This window comes from Heterocephalus glaber, unplaced genomic scaffold (assembly GCF_053883595.1).
Source record: "Heterocephalus glaber isolate CG9 unplaced genomic scaffold, H.glaber_assembly_v1.0 deba00000331, whole genome shotgun sequence".
Classification (NCBI taxonomy): domain Eukaryota; kingdom Metazoa; phylum Chordata; class Mammalia; order Rodentia; family Bathyergidae; genus Heterocephalus; species Heterocephalus glaber.
In genome coordinates, this window is record NW_028258142.1 from 1,241,517 (window position 1) to 1,266,981 (window position 25,465).

Consider the following 25,465-nt stretch of genomic DNA (forward strand, 5'->3'; position numbering starts at 1 on the left):
CTGAGTAAAGCTGAAAGGCTCATAAGTGAGTTATCCCTTGAATTCTACATGTTTAAATCTGGCTCTTCATAGCCCTGATACTGGAAAGAAAAACTGAATGGAGGAGAATCTTTGGCTTGTAATGTCTTCCCTGAGGCTCTTGAACATTCTCCTCTGTTCTCACCTTGCTTTGTAGGCTGAGAGTTTGGAGTCAACCTTATTTCCTCCCAGTAGAAGTGAGGTGCCCTGGGCCGGGGATTTAGCTCAGTGGTTCCAGCGCCTGCCTCACAAGTGCAAGGACCCAAGTTCGATCCCCGGTACCAAAAAAAAAAAAAAAAAAAAAAATGAGGTGGGCTAGCTGGTTGGAAGACCAAAAGATTTTTTCATTTTTACATTTAAAATACTGAATAGCTACATATCTCGATGTATTCTCAGGGCCCTATAAATCATGTAGATTAAAATATTCTTATATATGATATTGTTTACTCAAACTATAATATTTCAAAATTGTTTTAAGACTAATGATCGTTTTTTGCTGGTCTTTGAAATTCTGATCCTTTTCTCATCTTTCATCTTATTTCCTTTCCATTACAATACTTACTGTATATGGTTCCATCTTCCCCCCATGTCATGCCTCATGTATTCTGTCACACAGTCTTCATTTCTCAGATATTCATGTTCTATAATTTCCTTAGCACTTAGCACTCATTAACATTTTCTATTTTTGATATTTTAATCACAGATTTATTGTGTTCTTTCCTATCCACAACTGTTAAGTATTTAAATGAGGTCTGTTGCGTTGTTCCAGCATTCCTCGGCCTTGAAGTTTTTTCTTTGCTTGCTTTAGGAAGATTTTTACTAACAGAAAAGTTATGATTCCTAGCACTTATGTTTTAGTATGTTAATCGGTATGTGGATCCCTTCTAGGGGATTCTATTCCAAGGGCTGGAGCTGGAATCTGCTGTCAGGAATATTTTCTACTATATAGTGAAGCTCTACATCTTCAATGAATTATAGTGTTGCCCTTTGAGGCTGGGGATAAGGTGGCTCTTCTGAATCTAACTGACTTATTTCAGAAAGGTTAATTTCATCTTTTTCTTCCTCACCACACTTCTTAGAGGCACCAATCCTTTATCAATGTCCCCTTTCCCCTATATGTTCCCTAATTGGTAAATTCTGACTTGTGCTTTTTCCAAAATCACTTCTCCATCATATAGATGCATTCATCAAATCTGTACACAAGACTCATAATGTCCTTCAGGAGTCCTTTCTCTTCTGAAAGCAAAACCTCAATAACATCAGTGTCCTGGGGGCAGTATCATTTCACTGGCACTATCCTGGCTCTGGAGCTCACTGTGCTGTTTTGGATTTCCCCCAACCCCATCCCTGGAAACTGAAGAGTGCAGTATTTTCTGTCCCATATTTATTGACATACATAAGCTACGGATAACCTTATCTCTCATCATTGGCCTGTCGTTGAAAGGCTGTGAAGACATAAAAAAAGTTAAGTGGACACCACTATGCTTAGGAACTAAGAAGTCCAAAAGAACCTCTTAAAATCATGAACGTAACCATTTCTCTTTTAAACTGAAGATTCTTGGATGGTTTCTTCATACCTCCCCAAACTGCAGCACACTCTCACACACTCCCCTCCATGATTCTGAACAGGCTGCTTTCACCCTCTGATTTTGATGTGCTCCTGTATTGTCTACCAAACATGTCCAACTTTTAGTAAGATATAAGCAATAAAAAATAAATTTTCCTACGGAGGAAATAAAGGAAAGGAGAGAAAGAAAGAAAATATTCTAAAATTTTATTAATAAAAATATTAATATTGATTAATATTAATCAAGTGATTAATATTTCTTTTAGTTTATTATACTAAGAGTGCCCATCTGGAAACATGTTTTTCTAATATGGTGACTTGTACTTTCCAGGGTTGGGGATTTAGCTCAGTGGTGCCACCGCCTGCCTAGCAAGTAGAAGGTCCCAAGTTCGATGTCCGGCACCAAAAAAAAAAAAAAAAAAAGAATGTACTTTTCATATAATACTACTCAGCCATAAAAAATGAGAAATTAGAGACAATTATAGCTAAATGGATGTACACTGAGGCCATACTCTTAAGTGAAATAAACAGGACACACATGTGTAAATACCAAATAGTTTCTCTGGTATGAGAAACTGAAAGCGTAAATAAGGACTAAAAGAAATAGTAGATAATGTGAAGCGGGAAGAAAAGGGCCAAAGGGGAAGGGGAAGTGGGAGGGGTAGGGGAAAGGAAAGAAGGGAATAGAATTAATATGAGAAAATGAAAAAATGGAAACAAAGTCTTTGTAAATAGGGAGGGATGGAGGGGTTGAAGGGAGGGCAGGGGAATGGGGAAAAAATAAGAACCAAGAGAGATTATGTAAAGGTGCAAATTGCCAATGATCAATGTCATTATACTGTATACCTAAAATGTACCAATAAAATTAATTTTAAAAAAAAGAATGTACTTTTCTTGCAATAAATTTTTGTAAGAACACAAAGATTTTAGTGTATTTCAGAACTCATTCCATGATCCTTATCACAAGGACATCCTTCATCCTCTGTGTGTCTATGCACACCTTGTGCCTGCTGGTCTGCAGTCCATATGAGAACAAAATGATGTCCATCTCCCTGTGGACTCCGTGACCTCACAGGTATCCTCCTTTTGCATCACTATAGTTTGCATATTAACTGTCATATAATGTAAACTCTGTAAATTCAGACAGTAACAATTGCTCACCAAATCTTCTGTGAGACCATGAGTGCAACAAAAGAGACTATACCAAGAGAAATCATTTAAAAAAACATTTTTGGCATTTAACAACAAACTATAGTCATATATTTAAAAGCTCCTATTATAAAGTATTTATGGCAGTGATGGTGAACCTTTTAGAGCTTTGAATGATACAAATAGCCCACCGCAGCACGAGTGCCATAGGTTCACCACCACTGATTTATGGTATCAATTGTAAGTTGTTACAATAAGAAATATTAAGTCTCTCTGATCCTGGCAGTGAAGGAGACAGGGGCTTCAAACTTTACCTAGGCTCTTATAACAATGAAGAACATGAGGAATAAAATAAACATATGTACACAAGCAAACGTACATATACTGGCTTAGCACTGTGGCACATGCCTATAATCCCAGCATTCTGGGAGGCTGAGAGAGAAGGCTTGCAAATTTGAGCCCCACCTAGGGAACTTAAAGAGACCCTGTATCAAAATTAAAAATAAAATACGGGCTAGGGATGTAAAACTGTGAAAGCCTGCAAAAGAAAAAGTTAGATATATACATACATATACACATTTTAATAAAAAACTAGAAATGATATGGATATCATAGTGGATCTATTATTATCCAAAGTCAAAACCAAAATAGTTAAGGTGCATCAATTGACTTATATTTTAGGGGAGACAGATCTTATCATTGGTAACTATGCTAAAAACATTTAGAAAGCCTGTACTATGCATATCTACAGAGATAATATGTGATGTGGGTACATTTAAGATCTGGCACATTCTCCAGTTTCTCGCTTTCTAGTTCAGAGCTTCTATGTGAATTTATTCTGATTACACATTAATATCTCAAAGCAAGGGTCTACTACCTTTAACTTATATATGCAATGAATTTATTCATAGTGAACAAAAGATTTAACTTACCCTGGTAAATGTTCCTTCAAAACTATGAATATCCAATTGTGGCTTCTGAGCATAAACATAAGCACTGATAGAAAAAAGGTCCTGGAATATAGAACATTTAAATTAATGTCAATGTTATACTTAAATAAAATTACTCAGAAATTTTTCAATTGCTAATTAAAATTTTTCATATGTTAAGTACCAGAAGTGGTCACTGATTGTCGGAGATTTTATGTCCCAGCACCATGAATTAGGATGAAGATAACTAAGGAAGCAATTTTTAAACTCAATAGAAGTGAGGCAATTTCCCTCAGCTTTGCCTAAGGACCAGTGTGCATCAAAAGCACAGGGGAGGGCTGGGGATTTAGCTCAGCGGCACCATGCCTGCCTCACAAGCGCAAGGTCCTGAGTTACATCCCTGGTGCCAAAATAAATAAATAAATAAATTTTTAAAAAAGCACATGGGAGATGCTAGAAGAACACATGTTGCCTGAGGCTTTGCACACAATTCCAATTTTAAGGGTGGACCCTGAAGTTCCATGAGTATCAAAGTACCAAGTGGAATCCTAGGCTCTCAGTACTCTATATGCTGAGCCTGATTCTATAAAAGACCTTGTCCACGACAAACCATGAAGAACAGACACTCACAGACAGCCCTCAGACCTGCGTAGGGCAGACTTCAGAACCCTCTGTGGTGTCAAAAACACAAAATCAGCCCTGATGATGCTGGAGCTTATTCTCTGAGGGGACATCCATATGAGCTTGAGCTGTGGCTGTATTATGTTCCTGATGTGAAGGTTACCTGCACTCCCAACCTATGATCCCCAGCGAGAGCCAGAAGCTGGGGAGGCACAGAGCAAGGATGGTGAGCCCTCCACGCCCTCAAATAAAGAAAGGGATGCTTGTTGCCCACATCCCATCCCCTGGAGCATCTCACTGCTGTTAGTTTGCTGTGGTTGGAACAGCTGCAGCTTGCAGCAATGGAGCAAGAATCTGACTCTATTTCACTGAACTTTAGCGTGGTACACACACCTCAGGCAATTTGAGTGCTGAGTGTTGAGTGCTGTAGATCAAAGTGAATGACCTCTTCCCAGGCCATTCCCAATAATGAGGACAAAAGGGGTAGGGATTAGGCACAGTCATTTTGAGTATGTTTGAAAATTCAGAATTTCCCCTTGACTGATTCTTAAACATGATTGTCTTTCTGCTTAAGTTGTATAAAAGTATTTCCTATAAAAACGCTTTTGAGCCCTCTGCATACAATGTCAGGTAAGAGGACTAGAGAAGAGGAGGAGTCATAAAAGGTCTGCCAAATGGAACACCCAAATTTTGTAACAACAACACAACCCAAACACCAAGGAGTGAAGAAGCAGTGGATTGGAAGTGAGGGATCAAATGATCTTTGCTTTCAAGATCATCTGGATGTTTTCACTCTTTCTAAGGGAAGACTCGGTTCTGCCTTGGCAAGCTTCTATAAGCCATGGAAGTTCAAACAGGCTGCCGAGGCTATGTCCACACAACAGAGCAGGGTTTATAAGAGAAATTCTGTGGTGAATCAGCATTGTTTCAACTGGCTAAAGAGCACACCTGAGATTACTACTGCAGTTGTCAGGTCCTCATTGTATCTTGCTGTACCAATGCACTGGTCAGGTACATGCGCTGTGCAGGACAGAGTCCACAACGCCTTCCTGAGTGCCCTGATCCTCAGAATGGCCTGAACCCAAGGCTGGGGTCTGGAAAGAAGGGCTCCAGAAGATTCTCACCATTCTTAGATAAGAAAGGATTGCTGTACCTAAACTGTTTACATAAGCACTTCAAATTATCCTGAACACCTACTTTCCTTCTGGGATTGTGGAATCTTGCTATGTGCCAGGTAAAGAGTGCCTATATGACCAGATCTCAATAACAACCCTAGGGAGTAATTCTTTTTTTAAATATATTAATTGGTACATTTTAGGTATACAATACATTTACATTTATCATTGGGTGTTTGTACCTGAACATGATGTATCTTAGTTATTTTTTTCCCCATTACCTATGCACCCTTCACCCCCACAACCCTTCCCTATTTACACAGACTTTGTTTCCATTTTTTTTCTTTCTCATAATTTTTCCTTTCCTTTCTTCCCTTTCCCCTTCCCCTCCCACCACCCCTCCACCTTTGGACCTTTTCCTATTTCAAATTATCAATTATTCATTTTAATCATTTTCATCCTTCTTTACACTTTCAGTTTCTCACACTAGAGATACTATTCGGTATTTACATATGTGTGTCCTATTTATTTCATTTGAGAGTATGGCCTCAATATGCATCCATTTAGCTATAAATGACTCTAGTTTCTCATTCTTTATGACTGAGTAGTACTCCATTTTATAAAAAAAAACACATTTTCTTTATCCAGTCTCCAGTTGATGGGCACTTGGGCTGTTTCCAAACCTTAGCTATTACAAATTGTGCCGCTTTAAACACAGATGCACATATATCGCTGTGGTATGATTCTTTTAATTCTTTGGGGAAGATCCCCAGTAGAGGAATAGCTGGGTCAAATGGGACCTCTAGTCCTAGTTCTTTGAGGTATCTCCTAGGGAGTAATTCTTTGTAGAGCTCCATGACAGATAACATTTCGCAAATTTGTCACTCTAAGTAAACTGTGAATTAAGTATCCCCAGTGACTGCTCTGGAGGAGGACCCTTGGAAATGTGTGCCTACTTTCCTCTGAACTTCTCCTCATGCACATTCTCCTTCGGTGGACTATGCTGTGTCCTTTCCCTGTAAGAAATCACATCCTTGAGGAGGATGACACTTAGGCTGAGTCCCAGGAGTCCTAAAAAGTCATCAAAGATGGAAGTGGACTTGATGATCCCTGATACAGAGAGAGTTTGCTACTTTTATAAATTTGATTTCCTTTCAGAGTACATATATATATATATATGAAGTTTTAGCATGCCTAAGAAAATTAAGACTCCTACACATGCAAAACCAGAATTTTGAGAGTAGAGTGACCACTGCAACTAAAATGTGAGGGGAATTGAAATCTCAGAAAAAACAGTACTTCATAGAGAGGGCCTTCAAAGCTATATACTATTTCTTTGTGACCCCTAAAATATCACGATGGTGTACATATTTTAAGCTAAGCTAAAAGAAATGAGAAAAGAACTCATCCAAGTTAACTAACTATAGCTGAAACAAAATCAACTTGGTGTGGTGACAAACACCTATAACTCACTGCTCAGAAGGCTGACAAAAAATTTCAAGACCAAGACTAGGAAACTCAGGGACATGCCACTTGGCTAGCATGCACAAGGCTGTGGTCTCAATCCCCAGTACCACCACCAAAACAGACAGACCAAAAAAACAAAAAGAAAGAAAAAGCAACCCAAATCCTTAGACGAAAAGAATAGAATCCGGCACCTCCACAATGTATCATTAATAAAACTGAAGCTAACAATCCCAATTTCTAGGCATATAAAAAAATAAAAACATAAGATCCATACCCAAGGAAGTATGCAGTAAGTAAAGACCAACTCTGAAAGGACCTAATATTAGAATTAAGAGATCAAAATTTTAAACCAGCTTTATAACATCTCAAAGACTTAAAGGAAAACATGATCCTAAAACATAAATAAGAAATCTTAGCAGAGAAAAAGAAAATATACCTAAGGAAAAAAAAAACTAAATGGAAACTCTTAATCTGATATGATACAGTATCTGAAATAAATTCATCATGTGACCTTAAGATCAGATAGACAATAACAGAATAGTGTCCATTAACTTGAAGATGAAGAAAAAGATTTTAAAAATGAATATAGTAGCACAGTCATTGAGGCATATTAAAAAGCCTAATATGCTTGTAACTTTATGCCAGAAAAAGGAGACTGGGAAAGAAAAACTATCTGAAGAAATACTGACTGAAAAGATGTCTGATTTGTTGATATCCAAACATACAGATTCAGAATGCCTTGAAAAGCCCTAGAAAGATAACTTAAAGATATCAAAATCAAATTGCTAAAAACTCAAAGATAAAGGGGAAGAGAGGCTTAAAGAGAGAGAAATGACACATTATATATAAGGGAACAACAGTTAAAATACCACTGATTTCTCACTACAAATAATCAAGGCAGAGGACAGTAGATCAAAATAATTAAAGTGCTAAGAATCAACCCAAAATTCAATAGCCCATAAAAATAGCCTTGAAGAATACAAGTGAAATAAAGAGATTTTCAGATAAATAACATGAGAACTAATCCCAGAAGACATACACTACCTACTCAAATGTTCAATTTGCTTCAGGCTCAGGGGAAATGACTTCAAGTAAAGACCCAGATTTTCAAGAAAAAGGAACAAAAGTAAGAAATGTATAAATAGTTTTTAAATCCTATTTATTTCATTTCTTTAAACTACACACATATCCAACAGAGAAATATAAATAGAATACTAAAAACATTCAATTAAGCTAAAATGGACAAAAGAGGTGAAGGAAGACTCGAGAAACTAAAGCAAGCTCAGGCCACAAAGAACTTAAAAAAATCAGACCTCCTAAATTTAAAGACCCAATCTAAAAATGGGCATCTGAAATGAACAGACATTTCTTAGACAAAGAACTAGAAACAGCAAACAAACATATGAAAAAATGTTCAACATCACTGGTCATGCGAGAGATGCAAATGAAAACAACACTGAGATTCCACCTCACCCCAGAAAAAATGGCTGCTATCAAGAAATCAACCAATAACAAATGCTGGTGGGGGTGTGGGGAGAAAGGAACCCTTCTCCACTGCTGGTGGGAGTGCAGACTGGTGCAACCACTGTGTAAGTCAGTATGGAGATACCTCAAAGAACTAGGATCAGAGGTCCCATTTGACTCGGCTATTTCCTTGCTGGGTATCTCCCCAAAAGAATTAAAAGAATCATATTACAGTGATATATGTGCACCCATGTCCACAGCAGCACAGTTTGTAATAGCTAAAACTTGGAAACAGCCCAATTCCCCATTAACTGGAAATTGGATAAAGAAAATGTGTTTTTTTAAATAAAATGGAGTACTGCTCAGCCATAAAGAAAGACAAACTAGAAATATTTATAGCTAAATAGATGCACATTGAAGCAATACTCTTAAGTGAAATAAACACGACACACGTGTAAATATTGAATAGTTTCTCTGGTGTGAGAAACTGAAAGTAAATAAGGATTAAAATGTATAATAAATAAGGTGAAATACGAAGAAAAGGTCTAAAGGGGAAGGGGAAGTGGGAGGGGTGGGGGAAAGTAAAGAGGGAAAAGGAATAAATATGAAAAAACAAAAAAGTCTTTGTAAATAGGGTAGAGCGGTTGAAGGGAGGGCAGGGAAATAGGGAAAAAATGAGAATCAAGATATATTATATAAGTGCAAGGTCCCAAGTTTGATCCTGGGTTACCGTCCCCCCACAAAATGGATATATTATGTAAAGGTACAAATTCCCAATAATGAATGTCAGCATATTGTATACCTAAAATGTACCAGTAAAATTAATAAAAACAAAAAGAGTAAGGAAAGAACCAACAGAGAGATTAGGAAAGTAGAACACAGGGAATTATTGGTGAATAATCCTCCATTATAATATTAAGTAAAAAGGAAAAACAGTTACCAACAGAAGCAATAGGCAGTTTATTGATGGGAAACTGAAAGAATTTCCTTGATCTAATTCTGTTTTTGTGTAAGGGACAATCAGAAATTAATGAATGTTGAAAAAGTTTGAAAGCACTGCCACTAGTAAGAACCAAGCTGATTATGTCAGATAAGGAGGATTACAGGGGTACTGAGGAATCAGCTAAAATTTACAATTATGAATTTATATTTGCCATCTCAGGCCTGAGAAATGCAAAACAATTCATTTTCCACTCTCACTTATTTAAATTCAGCAATGATATATATTTATAAGAAGTTTTAGGTTCCACTTAATGTTTCTGCACAGATTCTGCTTTATTTAGATTCTTAAATCCTCTCAAATTTCTTCATATATAGTATTAGACATGTGAAATTACCCTCTTCTGTTTATGGGACAGCTAATTCTTCTGGACTCCACATTTTGTTTGTTTTTCTTGTGGTACCAGGGATCAAACTCAGGACCTTGCACTTATGAGGCAGGTGCAATGTCACTGAGCTAAATCCCTGGTCCCGGACTCAACTTTTTGATTTGGATTCGTCTCTCCTTTTCCTATTGATTCTACACGTGCATTCCAATGCACTTCAGAACAGGGAGGTAGCATGCCTGGTGGATTTCTTTACACTGTCTATACAGAACTCTTATCTTGCCAGATCTCTTGTGTAAGTAGAACTGGCAGGTTATACGTCATGCTTGATCATGTAAAGAGAACACATTTTGGCTAAAATTGGTATGGCTTCTTTCACTTCTAGAAGACATAGTAACTATTTTTCTGTTTATATTTATTTATTTTCTACTTTAAGTGATATGGACATACAAATTTCAAACTGCTTACACTTACTTCAAGAACAAAAACAGAATAATAGACATTAATAAAAATGACAATCAAAACAGTAATGCTAAAAAGAATATCCTCTTCTCATAGCACTAAAATTCTCCAAAAGAACTGACTTAATAGTTCTTTTGTTTTTGGTTTTTTTTGGTACCGGGGATTGAACTCAGGACCTTGGACTTATGAGGCAGGTGGTGGAACCACTGAGCTAAATTCCCAGCCCACCTGACTGAATAGTTTTAAAATAGCCATTCAGTAAGCAGCATGAAAGGATATTGAAACAATCAACAGAAAACAAGTTAGAAAATGGTGTGGCAGAGACTCTTCCACCTTAGAACTTTCAAGCCTTAGACTGCCAGGTGGCTTCCTGATACACTCCTCAGCATTATGTGTAACTAATTTTGTCCATGGAACTGATTTTTGGCCAACAGATCACAATAAGTGAGTAGAATGACATATTTGGGGTGCACAAACTCACTATGTCCTTCCTTTCTCTCTGCTGCTGGTCAGTGTAGAGTTGGACAACCACTGAGACTCCTTGTGGGAAGGCACATGCCAAAGATGGCACAGCTGTCCTGTTCCACCAGGCTTGGACCACCACCACTGGGTTGTCAACTGAAGAAGGACAAAAAAAACCTTGTCTTGAATAGAAGTGTACCAGTTAACTTTCAGGTCAAAAATCAGAAGCACTCTAGATCTTAACAGCAAAAGAAATTTCACATACAGAACAAGATGCTCCAAAATCAGAGGAAGAGACAAGGCCCATAACTGAACGTCCAAAAGTACTCTCAGAATGTTATAGAAGATGCCGTAGTAAGGATAAAGTTCAGGACATGACAACAGAGCTGTGATTCCATGGTTGGTGGTTGGAGACACAATTTTCATGCAAGCCCAGAAGCTGAGGAGCAGCAAGGCCCTTCCAAGACCACTTGCCAGCAAAGAACAGCATGGCAGAAAGACAGCTCCTTCTCTCCTGTCTTCTACCTCGTGCAAGCACATTCAACTGTAAATGCTAATTCCCAAACTTCCAGGACTCCAAGAAACAAGGAGACTCATTCTCAGGTTTCTAGGTAACACAGACTGGACAAAAGGGAAGATTCCAGCTGAACACACTAGTTCATCACAGTGGGGTTATCCCTGCAGTACAGACTACACAGGAACCTACAACAATTTATGTTCAAGTTAATTAAGTCAATTTAGTTTACAGAAAGAGAAATAAACTGTATAATAACTTGAGGCTTATGAACATACTACCAAAGTATTTAATAAGCAGCCAAAAGACTAACAGGTAAGGCAAGAATCATTCATTTAAATATATGGCCACAGCAATTTTCAGACAATGAAACTTTCCTACCACAGACTACCTTTTGATACAGGAAAATAAAGAACAAGCTAGCAACAATCCTCATTTCTATATGCACATAAACATTTAGAAGAGTGCATTTGGTATATTAGACATCAAATGACTGAATAATGGCACAATAATGAGAATGTCATTTGAAGCTTTTCACGATAATTTAAAAATCATTCTGAAGTTTTCAATAATGTAAGAAAGCCTCTGCTATTAGGTCAAGGGCAGCATTTGTTCGCATTACTTAAAGGTCATTAAAATACATCCTTAATCATAACATGTGGTTCATTACAAATAAAATTGCCTTTCGTTCAATAAAACTAATTAAATGTAAATGGTATTGTTTACTGCTACATGGATCTTTTGAAATAAATCAGCAAGTCATGATTTATTGAAAATTACTAGGGCCTCATTGTTAATAAATGTGCTTGATCACAAAAGCCTGAAACATATTTCCCCAATGTCTACGGTGCCTGAAAACTGTGCCCTCCAGACGGCAACGAGAAACAGCATCTGCATTGTAGGACTTGCAGTGCAGCTATTATCACTCAGCTCCCTGAAATTTTAATTCTCTGACCGTATTAAGTGTCTTGAGAATGCAGTAACTAGCAGAAGTTACTCTGCAGTGCTGTCCTTGGGTCTTCAGGAAACACTCCAGTGCCAGGATACTTACTCAGGAGTGTCATGATGGCATGAGCTGACATGACACAAATGGCAATATGACACAAAATATCACCAAACCGATAAGAAGAGAAACACAGGAATTCAAATAGAAGTGACAATTATGGCCAGCATAAGTTATAAAATCCCAGACAGAACTGTATTCCCTGTGTCCACAATAAATTCAGAGTTTTCATTTCTATAAAAAAACTATATATAATGGGTCTAATTTTATGATGGTAAAAATTTAAATTGATTACTAAATCAGAAATTCAGTTAAGCTTTAGTCACTCAAATACTTCATTATATTTCTTATCAAAGTATACTTCCCATAAAAAATTTAAAGCCACATTATACAGAATGTATACCTAAATATTCTAAAATATGTATTTACATATATGTGTGCCACTAACAAAAATGAAGATGATATCCTTCTAATTTTGAATAAAACATGACTTCCTATTATTACTGCAGAAATTACTCAGTTATAGATAACAGTACACTAGAACTTTAACAATGTATAATTTACATGCAATAAGCTGTAAGTACTTAAAGTGTAAAATTTTATTTTGATATACATGTCTATTACCATCACCACAGTTATCAAATATTTCATCACCTCGAAAAGTATCCCTGACTACCTTACAGAGCCCAAAATTAAAATCTATCACAAAATTATCATTTACTGTGGCCATTCCCAAGTTGCTTACCAATAGTGCACCCCAAGATTCCTGGGAGAATTGGTAGGAAGAAAGAACAGAGGGTGGGGCTATCACACAAGTATGATACCAAATAAAATCTTTGGTCTCTCTCTCTTTCTCTCTCTCTGGAAAGATTACCTAAGAATGTATAGCAGCAAAAGAAATGAAGGACACAAGCAGGAAATATGTAAAGCAGAAAAAAACAGCACTAACCCAACAATCAGTTCAATTTATATCAAAAAGTCAGTAGGCTGTACAGCAAATACGATGGCAGCCAATGTCTTCACTTTACGACTTACATATTATTTTCAAAGCATATATTACTATTAGAGTCAGGTAAAATATAAGACTTTCTCTCCTTTTTGGAAGAATGTATGCTGAGAGAGAGCTGAGAAGCTATAACAGCAGGAAGAGGGCAGGTACCAGGCCTCTTTCATTAGTATCTTTACCTGGTGAATGCTGCTGCTAACTATCATGTAACAGAAAGGCAGATTCATAAAATCATAAGGGTGTAGGCTCATCTCTCTTATTTATTATTTACCCCATCTGGCACTGTGTGACTTCTGGCTCTTCACCAAAGTCAAAATGATCACAAAGGTTAGATGTTTTGAATCCATTCAGGACATCCAGGCAGCTATGAAGCATAACTAAAACCACAAACAAGAACTTCTAGAAATTCTTCAGAAAGTGGCAAGAATCTTGGAATGTGTTCAAACAATGGGAATATTCTGAAGAACATTGGTGGCCAATGTGTCTTTTATTATAACCATTTCAAAATTTAAACATTCACCACACTTTTGGTCATGTCTTGTATTTTCCCAATTTTAAAAAAGAAGAGATGATTACAGTGACAATGAGACCACACATGTGATGATGAATAAACAGTCGAGGAAGGAAGAGAAAACTCATCTGGGTCTCACTTGTTTTGGAAAACATACAAAATACATAAAGAATGAATTTTAATCTAGGAACTACCTAAAATACAGGAAAAAGTAAAATACCCGTGTAACAAAATATCTCTCAGCCCTATGCATGTCAACATGTTTTCAAGGAAATCACCATAAAGAACAAGAAGGTTCTCATTTCCATGGTAATTATAAATTATATTCAGGACACGCTGCTGTACCTAACCTCACACAACTAGGCTAAGGAAAGGACTGAAGCTATAGTATCGAAGTTCCCTCTCTCAGCCAACACCTGCTTTTGGGTCAAAGGTCACCCTGAAACAATCTTAATCTTTCTCTTCTCTCCACAGAATATCAAGAAATCCTGTAGAACATATCTTCTTGCATTCAGAACAGTGTTATATATGAACTAACACAAAAAGAAAAATGTGCATCAGTTTGGGATATTCATACATTTGTGAGAGAAATTCTGAGATCACTGGAAATACAGAATGAACCATGACCTTGGTTCTCGCTAACCCATCCTGAACCTTTCCAAAGTACAAGCGAATACTCAGTAAAGTTCAAGCCAGAGTTTCCTGCTGGTTCAAGAGACACAGCAGCACTTACTTCCTCTGATCACAGAAGTTTTCTATGCTTCAGGAGAAAAAGTTTAGGCTGACTTCAAAGGCAAGGCTAACTCAGTGTCTGAATTCGTCTCCCAGAGCAATACTTGACTAGTTATTAGGGAGTAAATCAGTCAGCAACAATGGACTCCCATGATCCCCACCAAAAGTCCTCAACGTCAACATTATTTAACTGAGAAAGTAAAAAAAGACAAGACAGAAAACTTTAAGTGTTAAATAACAGGAACACCCAAACTACTTAAAGCAAGTTATATATTAAGAAATCACAAAAATTATATTGGCATCATTTTTAGTGACTCTTCATTAGGTATAAAGGAATGATAAAATAAATTCTCAATGCACTATATAAGTTAGCTGGTACAAGCAGAAATGCCTTTCTTCCCTAGACAGTACAACTAAAGTAAAAGGATTGTATAGTCCCCATGATGCTCACCCCCAGAGCTGGCAGCCGTTGTGTGCAGCTCACTGCCACCTTTAACTTCCAGTCAGTCTCACCATCAAGCTGGTCTGTTCGAATAAAACATGAACCTAGAAGGTACAGGAGAAAAGGTTACCACTCTTGAAATACATTATAGAAGATTATTCCTTGTTTTAGTTACTTTTCTCTCATTGCTGAGACAAACTACTCAACACCCAAAGTTAAAGGGGAAAGGTTTATTTAGCTCACACTTTGTAGAGATTTCAGTCCATAATCAGCTGGCTCCAAGTCAGAGTGGCTGGCACATGGCAGAGGGGCAACAGTTCATGGCAGCAGAACACAGCCAAAGCAGTAAGGGAACATAACAGTCTTTCTGCCTCTTTTATCTCATTCAGATGACATAGGGTAGGTAGCACTCACACCCTTAATCCTAGTGCACTCAAATCTAGCACTGCACCATGAATCAATCACACACTCTAGATTCAGCCACCTCTGAAAAAGCCCCACCAATGACTGCATGAGGCTTTGGGGGGGACATCTAGACACAAGTTATAACACTCCTGATTTACAGGTGCAGTCAAAGCACTGATCAGGGTACAGTAGGACCCAGAAACAATATATTTAGACAGTTCCAAGAACAAAATCCTTTAAAGTCTTCATTTTAAATGACAGTATTTGAGTCAAAAAACAAGTCTGTAAAAAGATACAAGTCATTAAATTTTTTAATCACTCTTTTCTTGTTCAATGTTCTTGGCTATTAGGGTTTAATATTAACCGTGATGTTATTTTAGAAAGACTAAATTGATCATATCTACCTTTACTCTATACATACTTTGATAATGAAATAAGATATACACAAAAATCCCTCAGTATATAAACCTAGCTAATAAAATGTTACATTTACCACCATAAAATATATGTTCAGTAATAGAAGCACAGTTAACATGCTAGTATCTAGGTAAGTGCTATTACTCATAACCATATTAAATTTTAAATATGAAAAAACATCAAATTTTCCGTCAGACTACAACATGCCACTTCTCAGAACCTTCCTTATAGATAGAACAGCAAAAACATAAGATAACATGAACACGGGAGTATTAATTGCAACACTTTTTTACAGTAACAAGATCAGGGACATTTAGAGAGCTGGCTGAAACAGAACATATAGAGAAATTTTTAAAAGGAAGAAACAAAAAACAAAGGAAGACATCAACATAGCTATTATGGAAAGACTGATAGGACACACTGTTAAATGAAGAAAAGTGCAGAACACTGTATACAGAATAATACAGTTAAGGAGAATGTATGAGTAAATATCTGTGTGTGGCTATCTGTACACATGTAGTAACTACATGTGTACATATCTGTGGGTACATGGCTGTGTGCATGAATATCTATGTGCCCAGAGATTTGATTATGTGTGCATGTACACTTGCATGTGTTTAGAGGAATGTGTCCATGTATGTGTACCTGTGTATCTCCATACTGTGTACACAAGTGTGTGCCCACATCTTTGTGTGTATGTAGCTCTGCCTATATGCAAGCCTTCCTGTATGTATATGCATGTGTGCATATACCTATACAAGGAGGAAAGGAACAAAAAAAGGGACTGATTAGGCAGACCTTGCTGATTCCATCTTACTTTATACTATTCACTTGGAAATCATGTATGTTTTACATAAGTGAAAAAACAGGCTACATCAAACATTTTTATTTTAGTATCAAGGACTACACCTAGGGCCTCATGCATACTAGTCAAGTGCTTTCCCAGTGAACTACATCTCTAGCCTTTTTAAATTGTATTTTCAGTCAGAGTCCCACTAAGTTGCCCAGGCTGGCCTCAAACTTGCAAACCTCCTGCCTCAGCCTCCTGAACACCTAGGATTATGTGCATGCACCACCATACTCAGCAATCCAAATTTTTAAAAAGCAATTCCTAAAAAATAAAAGCATGAGACACATAATTCATAGCTTAATCACAAAAAGAATTCATTTAAGTGATGTTAGAGGTTCTTAAACGTTTTAATTATAGAATAAAAGTTACAGAAAGTATATAAGCCTTGTTGTTACATCCTATGAATTCTTAAAAATCAAATACCCTGTGAATAGCTGTAAGGTCCCTTAGGAGAGCCACTACATGCCCCAGTGCATTTGTCCCCCACTCCTGAAGGAACACTATGGAATCTTCCACTTGCTGTTTGTGCTTTAGGACTTAACACCTACTTGCATAACCTTGCTGACTCTCAATGTGTCATCAAAGTCACTGTTAATCTCTAAGTCCTTTCCTTGCCAATTAATCTGCTGAAAGGCTGGGTGTGCACTGGGCTGAGTGAACATTCATAGACTCCTTCTCTAATATGAGAGACCAAAATATAAATAACAAAATAAAAGATAATAGCAAGCAGGGTGATAGATCTTTTATAAATGGGAAAGGGATCAAGAGATGGGGTAGAGATAGAGGAGGAAAAAAGGATTGAGATGCGTGACATACATGTACCAACTCCCCACAAGGAATGTGATCATTATGTACTATAAACACATATTAATAAAAAATAAAAACTGAACAAGAAATTGTAAATGTAAGAGTTCATAAATTTATTTTGAAATAGTCTTTACCTTTATTAAGAACCTAACTTAAGCTAACATATTCTTTTGTTGTTGTTGCTGCTGGAAACTGACAAATTATGACTATATATTTATAGGGTATAAAATGGAGTTATGTATTACAAATACAGTGTGATAGGCTGGGTGTGGGTATAGTGGTGCATGTCTGTAATCCCAGCACTTAGGAGGCTGAGGGAGGAGGATCCCTGGCAGTTCAAGGCCAGCCAGGACTACATAGTGAGTTCAAGGACAGCCTGAACTACATAGCAAGACCCTGACTCAAAAAACCAAAAATAAGGTCCCGAGTTCAATCGCTGGTACAAAAAAAAAAATTAATAATTAATAATTACTTGTGTTTTGGTGTGAGACCATTTGAAATTTACTCTTAGCAGTTCTGAATTATGGAATACATTTTTATTAACTATAATAAATCTCCCCCAAAAGAAAAGGAAAAAACGCTTTCCTCCTGTCTGAGACTCTGTACCCCTGACCAACACCTTCCCATTTCTCACCCCAGGACTCTGGTGACTACCACTCTATCTGTGAATCTGGCAAATTCACTGTTTTAGATTCCACATGTAAGTGAGAACATGCAAAGTTGTCTTTCTGTGTCTGGTTTATTTCACTTGCATAATGTGTTTCAGGTTCACCATGTTGCCACAAGTGACCACATTTTCTTCTTTTTGAATGCTGAACAGTATTCAGGTATATAACCCCATTATACCACATTGTCTTCACCCATTCATCTGTGATGGACACTTAGTCTGATTCCACATCTTGGCTACTGTGAAGAGTGGTGCAATGAACACAGGTTTCCAGATATCCCTTCAACATACTGATTTCAAGTCTTTCTGGGTAGGATTGCTGCATCATATAGAAATTCTATTTTTAGTTTTTCTAGCATATTGTTCTCAAAATAGGCAAACAAAGGACAGTATCAATAATTTGTCCTGTTTTTCTTTAAATTTCACAGTAACCAAAGAGCTGATAGGAAAACATGTTTTATTCTTAGTGTATGTGTATGTGCTACAGGGATTGAACCAGGGCCTTTTCACTGAGCTACATCCCCAGTCCCTTTATTATTATTTTTTTGTATTCTGAGACAATGTCTTGCTATGTAGCTAAGTCGCCTGGGCTGGGCTTAAACTTGCAATTCTCCTGTATCAGCCTACCAGAGTGCTGGGATTATAGGCATGCACCACTAAACCCAGCAAGAAAAGATCTTCTTAATATGAGAATATCAGCTGTAAATACAAAAGGAATAACAGAACTAAAATGTAACCAATTTTCAACATCTAATGAAACAATGAATTGCCAGCCGGAAAGTTGATGAGTACTTTATACTGGCCAGATCAGCTGGCAACACCTCAGTCCACTTGTGACTCCACCCTCTGAACTGGGGGTTATATATACAGACATTACATGCCTATAAAGTTAAGCGACAGGAATTACACAGCAGTGTTGATGCAACATTCTTTAACTAAAAAAAAAAAAAAAAGGAAAACAAGAATGAAGACTGAAAATGAGTATGAACAAGTTTTTAAATCTTACTACCAGTTAATGGAAATACAGGAAATAAAGGAAACATGTTAACACTAAAGCTATACAATCAGGCAAATCTAGAATATGAGGAATTGTGTATGTCAAATGACTCTTCAATTAGTAAAAAATAAGAGAAGAAATTGTTTAGGTAAAAACAGACTAAGAGACATACTTGCCAAGTATAATGGGACAGACTTTAGGCTCTGATTTGAATAGACCAAATGTAATAAATAACTGATGTGATCAGAAAGTTGGAAAACTGACCAAGATACAAAATAAGGAATTTTGTTAAATGTTTTATGGTATGACAATGGCATTATGGTTCTGATTTTTAACACAGTCATAATAATGAGATTTATGATTCACTGGAGAAGAGGAAGAATGAGATGAAACAAGACCAGACATATTATGACCATTGTCATGATGATAATGGCTATACACAGCAGTTCACTATATTATGTTTCATTAACTAAGTTTAAATTTTTCTATACAGTAAGAAAAAAATTAAAATCCTCCAGGAAACAGAACAAAAGAAATTACCCAATATAAACAACAGAGAGAAACTAAAATGAATTAACAGATCCTCAAGAACCTGTGGAACAATAAAAAGAGAACCAACATTCATGTCATTAGAGAACTAGAGGAAAGAAGGATAAAAAGTACTTCAAGATGAAAAGTCTGAGGATTTCTCAAACTGCAGAAACTAAGTGAACTCCGAAAAGGTAAGCCTAAAGAAATACATGCCAAGACTCCAAAATCAGTGAAGAAAAAATCCTGGAGCAGAAAAAGAAATAACACTTCACTAGAGAAGAAAAACAGTAAGAATAGCTGGAGATTTCTCATGAGAAAGTAAGAAACCGGAAAATCAACATTCTTCCAATTCTGAAAGAAAAGAGCTGTCAAATGAGAATTCTGGATCCAGTGAACATGGCCTTCAGGAATGAAAAGAAAATGCCAAAGACATTCTCAGTGCAATGAAACTAAGAGAAATTTGTTTCTAGCAGACCTAGCCTACAGAAAATTCTCACAGAAAGGAAATTAAAAAATGATCTTGGAACTTCAAGGAAGAAAAATGGCCAACACAAAAAGGAAACAGGTAACCACAACCCATTCTCCTCCTTGTGGTTTCTAAATGATTTCTGACAGCTGATGCAGAAATTATGATACTGATATGGTTGCTGATAATTGTAGAAGAAATATTTAAGACAAGTATATTATAAATGAGGAAGGAAAAGGCATACAAAGAGGAATGGTTTCTCCATTTCAATCAAACTAGTAGGAGGCTGACCTCAGTGAATTGTGATAAAATACATACATATGTACATATACAAATATCCAGAATTTTAAAACCACTATAGGTTAATCAAGATGAAATTCTAAAATATTTTCAAAAACTCACAAGAAGTCAGAATTTTAAAAAGGGTACAAAAAGAAGGGCAGACTTGAATCATAACATATTAAAAATTACATTGAACACAAATGATCTGAGCACATAAATTAAAATCAGATCAGATAACTGCACAAAAGAAAAAATATCCAACACTATGTAAGAATTCAATTCAAAGAAGGTAGGTGTACTGAAGTAGTGCAATGGGAAAAAACAGACTATCTTAGTTTTAATCCAAATGTAAAATGATTACATTATCATCAGATGGAACAGATTATAGATCAAAGACATAAGCATGGACAACCAGGACAATTACATGATGATGGCATGACATTTTCTCAAGAAGGCTTGAGATCCTAAACACACACACCCCAAGAATACACTTGCAAGTCACATAAGCAAAAACGGAACTGAATAGAGAAACAGGGAGATCCACACTTGATTTCAGGGCTCTGATAACCTTTGTTCAACAATGGGTAGGACTAGAAAGAAAGTCAGCAAGACGTAAGAGACTCCAATACCACTAACCACGAGCAGATCCTAATTATCATTTTTAGAACTGTCACTCAACAAGAACAGAAAAGACATTCTTTTCAAGAATCAAGACAATACCCCAAGAAAGAAATCTATAGAGGCAAAGTTACCACTGAAGAACTCCATCAAACATTTAAAGAATTAACATCAAGTCTACATATTCTCCTCCACGAAATAAGAGAATACTTCCACTATTTCATTTTATTTTATTTATTCATTTTATTCACACACCAAACAAGAATACAAAAACAAAACACTACAGATCAAAATCCATAGTGAATATAGACAAAAGCTTATACTTATAGACAAAAACAAAATACTAGCATATATAACGTAGCAATATGCCAAAAGAATTATAAATAGTTACCATGTGTGATTTATTCAAGGACTGTAGGGCTGGTTCCATACTCAAAAATTAATGAATATAATGTACCATATTCACCTACTGACAAAGAAAAATCACTTAGCCAGATAAATGTAGGAAAATATTCAATGAAATTTAAAAGCCATTTATTGGGCTGGAGTGTAGCTCAGTGGAAAAGCATATACTTAGCATGAGCAAGGCTCAGGGCTCAAATCTTCAGCACACATTCCAAAAAAGACTTTGCCATTCATTTTTCAGAAAATTCTCAGAAAGCAGGGAACATTGAATTTGACAGAAAAAGAAAACAATCTTCCAAAAGAAACTTATTGCTGATATTTTACTTAATAGTGAAAGAATGAATGTGTCCCTTTAAGACTGTGAAAGAGACAAGGATGTCTTTGAGCACTGCTGTTCAACCTGGTGCTCGAAGCTCTGGCCTGCAGGAGCGAAGACCAGAAAGGAAAACAGAACTGTCTCTATTTTCAGATGATTTGATTGAATATTTACAAAATCCCAAGGAATCAGTAAAATTACAACTGTTTAGGAAATACTAAGTGTAAATTTAGTAACATTAAACACAGAATTTACATGCAGAAATCTATAGTGTCAATCAAAGTTACTAGCCAGAAAGATACACCACATGCACGGACTGAAGATTCAATACTTGAAGTGCCAGGTTGTTTTTTTTTTTAAGTACCAATTCTGTCTGAACACACGGGCCCAATGCAGTGCCTACATAAACCCAGCAAGAATTTTTTAAAAAGACACAGTCAAAATCATTCTAAATGTATATAGAAAGGCAAAGGAACTATAAGAGCAAAAATTATATTTTAATTGTATAAGATTATATAAAACAATTTAATTTTGAAGCATTAAGTAGAAGCTTCTTACACAAGTTTATAAGTATGGCAGTGTGGCAAGCACACTGTTGATTCTAACTTTAAAGAAAAGCACAGAAATCCAAGGATGACCTAGTAACATGAACACAGGAGGAAGAAATAGGTGAGCAACCTTATGAAGTTCTTAACTGCTGGTGGAAGGTAATCATTTAGTAAAGGACTTAAAACTTCTGTGCTCATTTCTAAATTGTTCAGTATTCATAAAACATTTTCCCACAGAAATAATTACATCTTTAGATACTATAAACCCTGTTAAAGATCATTTAACCCAAGAGGCACTAAAATAATGTCATTTAATGGTTAAAATAATTTTAAATAGTTAAAATAATACTATTTATAGTAATAACTGGGGGAAGATACTGATGATAATATGTTAAGGAAAACAGACTTCCTTCTATCTATAAAAGCAAATTTTAAGGGCCAGGGATTTAGCTCAGCGGTACAATGCCTGCCTGGCAAGTGCAAGGTCGTGAGTTCGATTCCCAGTACCAAAAAAAGGTAAATTTTAAAAAGTAAATGAAGGCTTGAAGATTTTATGAAATATCTAGAAGTATTCAGTAAAAACTTTAGATACACAGTGTCACACAGGTACCTTCTCCCTTGGCACCTATATTTACATAGCACTGTTCTTCCATATTTAACCATCATTACTGAGTACCTACTGTGTTACAAGTATAACTCCATCTGGGTCCCATGGATTCTATTGACCTTAAGGAAGTTATAGTCTAGTAAGTAAAGAGAGAAAACCAACTCAATCAAAATAAAAGGGGAACAGAGGTTCTAGAGGAAGTATGTACTGTGGGCTTGATCATACAGTTCAGCCTAAAAATTCTACAATGATATTCACTGCTTATCACCTGAAGCACATTGGAGTCCTGCTCCAAAAGCGGGTGGTAAAAGTTCTCCACGAAAGGCTCTAGGAGAGGAATTTATAGTAACAGTATGCCTGTGATGTCCAGCCAGGGAAAGAAGGCCCACATAGCATGTAGCAGGTCCTCCCGACCCCACCCACATCCCTGGCCATCACAGAAAGGCAGGAGCCACCTCTGTGAACACAGCCCTCTTCAGCCAAAAAACTCAAGGTCAAGGCTGAGGAAAAGGGGTCCAGTGGCAGACCAGAAGGAAGGTAAGGACTGGGTAACTAGCAAGGAAAAGTGAGGCGGGAAAGAGGGACTGAGTATACACACACTTCCTGGGGGCCTGGCTCATTTAGAAAAAAACCTCCCAAAGATTGTTAGAACAAGAAATCAACATAATATTCCAAATTAAAGAAGAAGCAATTGTGAAATTTGTTCTACTGATTACAAACTGCCTTGCTGCAAGCTGCTCAAAAAAATGTATGGAGGTCATAATAGAGAGTAACTTCCTTCTCAAAAACAGGGAAGTTTACTAATATCAAATGAGTGCATACATATTTACTGAGTGTCAGGTACAGCTACCTCAGGACCACTGACATCCTCTAAGGCTGAGAGGTAGACAATCCAATGTCTCATCAAAAAGTGTCGAATCTGAGTGCCCTAAGTAGGTTCACTGGACTCCAATTCTCTGAGTTTAATGACAACATATACCTTAGCTCTCCTGCCTCAGCACTTAATTATGACAGTTGGTTCATTAATACTCACCTGCAGTACTTAAGATTAAAAAATTACTTGAGGGTTTATTGTTTTGGTCCTTTTTATAATGACCTTGCTGAACTATTTCTGCAAAGCCTATCTCTTACAGGTGCAGCTGTGTATCTACTTTTTTCAACTGGCTCCACATTGGCCACTTATTCATCAAGGATGGTGCTTAAACTTGCTTAGCCAGGCAGGGTTTCACCCTTTTTCACTGGCTGTGTATAGTTTGGTGACGACTCACAATTCAGAGTTCATAATCCTAGCAATACTCATTCAAGAAAGAGACTTTCTAGGCACTCTCTGTGCACTGCTGGGACCACAGCCTTGGGCACTCAGTCTTCCATACTGACAGATGCTTATGATCACATGCTTAAACTCAGCTTAGCAGGATTTACTACTGGGTCAGAGTAGTGTGCATCATTTAGCCAGATCAGAGATTATGCTTGGGTCTCTTTGGCCAGTGAGGCTTTGGTACTACTACTGAAGAGTTGCTTTTCTCTGGAAATCCTTTGGAGTTAGTCCTCATTCCCCTCTAAATTGATCCTGAATAAAAGGAGCCTAGCACAAGGACATAACTTCCTAGTGAAGATTAGTCTGATTCTGGGACTGTCAACAAGACACATTCTGGGTAGATTGCTATCTCTTCCCTCTGAACTGCTGGCTTCGGTACTCTCCTCTCTTTTCAACCATGTCCTTAGGAATGTCAAGCTCTGTTTCAAAGTCTACAGGTAATGCTCCATAGATACGGTCCTTAGGGTTTGTGTCTTCTTTGGGCAGAACTCCCAGGCCTCTGTGCTGGAGCTGCGGCAAGACACCAGCTCTTCAAGTGGCCCTAGAGGCAGTTTGTCGTGGTAGTCCTTTTAGGAGTGTCCTTTGCACTGCATGCTAGATACAGCTGGGATTCACTGGAAGGCTGAAGTAAGACTCTCTTGCCTGTGAGCAGGAGCTGGCAGCAGAAGGGCAGCCCAGTACCCTACCCCAAGTCTGCCAGAATAGAGCTTCTGCAGCCCGAGTCTGAGGCCACCCTTCCCAGAGTCAGGCCTTCATCTTCACTTGGGAGTGACAGAGAAATGGAGCCCTATCTGTGACTTCTTGGCTTTATTGACCTAAGGTAGAACTTCTTTGTCATGGAGCATGGGGGAAAGACAGCATGGCTCAGCAGGCACAGACTCAACCTCTTTCTGGGAATAAAGGTCTCTGAAAAGTACTGAAACATTATCAAAAGATACATAATTAAACATTTAAGATTTAAAAGATTCTCTTAAATAAAAATTAAATTGTCCTGTATTGGACAATTTTTGGAGGCACTGCTAGTTTTCACAGGGAGGGAGGCAGGAGATGCTAACTGGCATCTAGTGGCCTGTGGACAAGGAGAGTTTCAACACCCTAATATGCATTAATACAGACTCAACATCAAATATGGAGCCCCAAACCCTGTGATGAAGGTGAGAACCCCCAGGTCAGAGGGTTGAAGCAGACACAATACAGGGGAAAGAACCAGACAGAAGAGCTGAACAATTGCTAATTTATGATCCTTGCTAAGTTACTTTACATTTTTAAGCCTTTTTTTTCTCATCTGAACAATGGGAAATACAAAGTTTACATTGGAGTTGTACTATAGTTAGAGGAAAGCCTGTTAAAGTCTGCCATAAATATATGCACTAGGAACCCAATGACTAGTAGCTAATTATTTCTCAATTTTAGAGAAATAGTTAAGGTAGATAAGAAAGTATTT

General features: G+C 37.1%; 1 protein-coding gene across 8 annotated transcripts in view; it reads right to left on the bottom strand.

Moving 5' to 3' along the window:
- The window catches only part of Atp9b (ATPase phospholipid transporting 9B), a 305,926-nt gene that overhangs the window by 195,091 nt on the left and 85,370 nt on the right, over positions 1-25,465 (bottom strand). For all 8 annotated transcript variants that reach the window (XM_087188815.1, XM_087188837.1, XM_087188832.1 and 5 more), the window contains exons 8-9: positions 14,797-14,891; positions 3,667-3,747 (exon numbers count right to left, since the gene is read on the bottom strand). In XM_087188815.1, coding sequence (XP_087044941.1) covers positions 3,667-3,747; positions 14,797-14,891 — 176 coding nt within the window. The remainder of the gene's footprint in view (positions 1-3,666; positions 3,748-14,796; positions 14,892-25,465) is intronic.